We start from the raw sequence: 3,578 nt of genomic DNA on the forward strand, positions 1-3,578 counted from the left end.
GTTAAAATTAGCCCTTAGTGTCAATTCGGATTGAGTTGGACTTGAGTTGGACTCAAGTCAACTCAGATTGTGTGAGACTCGAGTTGGACTCAAGTCACACAAGCCAAATTCGAATTTGATTAAAAGGTTATCATGCATGAGATGCATGATCATTAAAAGGCTGCATGATCTTCCTTAAAAGAAGAGAAAGATTATCATGCATGAGATGCATGATCTTCATTAAAAGAGGAGAAAGATCTTCATGCATGAGATGCATGAGAATTAATAAAGTATTAATTTCGTGGATCACTAAAAGACAAGAAAACCCTTCATCCTTCATATCTCATGGTGGGATATAAAAAGGGGTGAGAGGCTCTTGATGAAGGGGTTGTTGGATGCTCTTGCTCTCCCTCTTCTTCTCTTCTTCTTCTCTTGGCCGAATCCTCCTTTGTGGCTAGCACCACAGTTGGGTTCTTCTCCATATCAGTGTTCGTGTGGATACCGTGGAGGCGCGAACACACTGATCGTGCTGAGATCCGCCGAACCTTTGAAGGCAAGAGTTGTTGTCGGGATTGCGAAGGGCACGCATCGAAGGTAAACTCGATTCTAGTAGGTAGAATCATCAAACGAGTATGTTTTTCGCATGGATCTTCTGGAGGGATCCTGTTTTCCGCTGCGTTATATGCGGTTTAATCGGTTTTTCACACATATAGATCCCTACAGTAAGTCACTCCCACCCTGAATTAGTTTACCAAAACCCTGTGTGGAACCATGTCTTTGAGTTAATGGAAGATAGTTTATTTTGAGATTTCTGTTGTCATCATCTGTCAATTTTAGCAAATGAAATACCGTCAAAGAGTGCAATTTTTTTATACTTGTAATTGCAGTGAGCTCGAGAAAAATGAAGCAAATGATATTTTAGTGGAAACATTTAATGACAAGGGTTTTGGATTTTCTCTGTATTATTCTGTATTTGCTCAAGTTATGCCAAAATAGCCTCTAAATGGATTGATAAGATAGAGACAAAAAAGAGCTAGACAAGTTGATATTTTGAAGCATCAATTATGCTTATTTTTGCAGCATATTATTCAAAGTCAAATGAACTATAATCTTTGTGGTACTACATAACTTCTCTCTTTTAGATTAAGTGTATTCTGTGCTATAGTAACTAATGGCATATTTTCTTAATTTTCGATTTTACGAGATCTAAATGTGTAAAACAGTCAAAGGCATGAAGTACTGTTATCTTTTAGTTTATGTTTCTGGTGTTTTAGTAATTTCATATTTTCTTAATTTTCAGTTTTCTGAGGTCTAAATGTTTAAAACAGCTGAAGGCTTGAAGTACTATGATCTTGTTGAGGGTAAGGGCCCCAAAGCTGAGAAAGGCCTCACAGTGCAGGTTGTTTCCAATATCAAATTGCCTGCGTACTCATTCCAGTGACATATTTTCTTCACAAATGAAAATGCAAACCACATCATTGTGCTTACCCTTGCTCTTTTAGGTACACTTCGACTGCATCTTCGAGGGATCACAGCAGTTTCTAGTCGTGAATCTAAACTTCTAGCTGGAAATCGCATCATCGCGCAGGTTATTTCCACAAGCACAATTTGATTGTAGCATTTACATTGTGTCTTCTTCAGTGATGCTGATCATATTTACTTATTGATTGCATTCTTGTGGTAACACTGAGCAATTTCCTCATGTAATCATTATTTCGAGGGGAAACATAAAGATTCAAGTTTCCTATCATGTGTGTTTTTATTGCTATGTGGATTATGAACATTATTCCTTCCTATTTTCATGTAAAGAAATTTTATCCTCAATCAATTCTTCTCCTATTTTATTATAATTCTGTAATCTTGTTTTTGGGAGTCTTGGTGCAATGTAAAGTTGTTGTCATGTAATCTTGTGGTCACGAGTTCAAATCGCTGAAACAATCTCTTGCAATGTAGAATAAGACTACATACAATAGACTCAATATGATTCGATCCTTTTTCAGGATCCTGCATTGATGGGAAATTCATGCACTGAACTTTCTTTTTCTGTATTTTTGTTTTGGTGCTCACAATTTGTTGCTGCTTGGCATTTTGCTAATATCGTTGTTCGTTTTTTGTCTGTTGTAGCACTGACAGAGCTTTTCTTCTTTTAGTAGCCATATGAATTTATTGTTGGTTCACTACCTGGTAAAGAAAGAAAGCGTGAATTTGTGGACAATGCAAATGGCCTTTATTCTGCCCAGGCTGCACCAAAACCCCCAGCAGCTCTGTATACGATAACTGAAGGCATGAAAGTTGGTGGGATGGTGAGTGTCTACAAAATCTTTTTTGCTTACATGTTTCCTTGAAGCACATTTGTAGCTTACATTATCTTGGCTTTTCATGTCTATGTTATAACTTGAATGGCGCAGCGAACGGTGATCATCCCCCCTGAACTGGGTTATGGGAAAAAAGGAATGAATGAAATACCAGTAAGAGCGTACATTATTTCTGAAATTCATCATTTCGTCAATAACTTTTATGGGTTCAGTCTGGAAAGTAGATCTATCTTTTGTTTATATTCATTATCTCGTCTATTGTTAGTGTTCAGTCTAGAAAGTAGATCTATGGTTCCTAATCACACTCCTAGTTTGGAACAAGGGAATGAGGAAAAACTAAAATGATGCGGAACACTCGTTATGCACAAACTCTTCTAGGTATCTTTAAAGCGGCTAATTTTCGTGAATTTTCAACCTTGTAGCCTGGTGCTGATTTTGAAATGAATGTGGAGCTTTTGGAACTGATACCTCAAGGAGGAAAGTAATCTATGTTCTTAAGAGATCAGCATCTCGGGGACTTTATTTAGTTTCTTTTCCAGACAGGCGAAAGTCTTCTACTTCATGGATGAAATACAAAGTTCCTTTTGTTTCAGCAAGATCCCTCTTTTGAATTAATGGAACTTGAGAACAGAATTGATAATCCTTTGCACTTCTCTGCAAAACAGCTTGCTTACACATTTCTAGCATCTCCTGATTTGCATGATAAATCCTGGGAAGAATACCAATTGTATTTCCTCTATGTGTTTGTTTGAATTTCATCTCCAGATATTCCCCAATTAGGGGTGGCATCTTCTTGTAGAATTTTGTTGATAGCTCATCATTCATGAAAGCTCTTCCAGTTTTTGCTGCAAGCTCTTTATACATATTCATATATGTATTTAAGTCTCTTGTATTGTGGCATACTAACCTCTCTAGTTAGACCAACGGGAGCAGAATGTTTGGTTAACTTGTCGGTTCACCATGTATATTATTATTTTTGCAAATGTTCAAGTTAAATTAAACCCATTAAGTATTGTATTCTGAATCACAGATATACTCATTTCAATATGTTAAAATGAATACTTTCTAGCTTCCTATATGATATTTGGGGCAGAAAATATTGTTCCCTAGTTTGCAACTTCCATATTATCCTCCAGTGTTATCGGCATGTATATTTGGTGTTATCTCTATCTCTCATTGTGGTAACACTTCTTTACAGTGTTGAACTGGAAACATGAGTTGCAGGTGAGCTCGTGCTTGTACCAATTCATAGAATTCATTCTGATGTAGTAATTCAGCATCTGA

The 3,578-nt window shown here is 36.8% G+C and overlaps 1 protein-coding gene across 1 annotated transcript; it reads left to right on the plus strand.

The window, feature by feature from the left end:
- Nucleotides 1–1,307: 1,307 nt before the first annotated feature.
- Nucleotides 1,308–3,218, plus strand: LOC141818871 (peptidyl-prolyl cis-trans isomerase FKBP18, chloroplastic-like; the record flags this gene model as incomplete). Its single annotated transcript, XM_074706286.1, is given in 6 exon segments — nt 1,308–1,378; nt 1,482–1,494; nt 1,497–1,567; nt 2,133–2,282; nt 2,388–2,447; nt 2,717–3,218. Coding segments are annotated over 6 exon segments (428 nt in total), but the record flags the coding sequence as incomplete, so codon positions are not given.
- Nucleotides 3,219–3,578: the final 360 nt, after the last annotated feature.

This window comes from Curcuma longa, unplaced genomic scaffold (assembly GCF_044706935.1).
Source record: "Curcuma longa cultivar G26 ecotype Majalengka, Jawa Barat unplaced genomic scaffold, ITB_CL_G26_1.1 contig_26401, whole genome shotgun sequence".
Lineage (NCBI taxonomy): Eukaryota > Viridiplantae > Streptophyta > Magnoliopsida > Zingiberales > Zingiberaceae > Curcuma > Curcuma longa.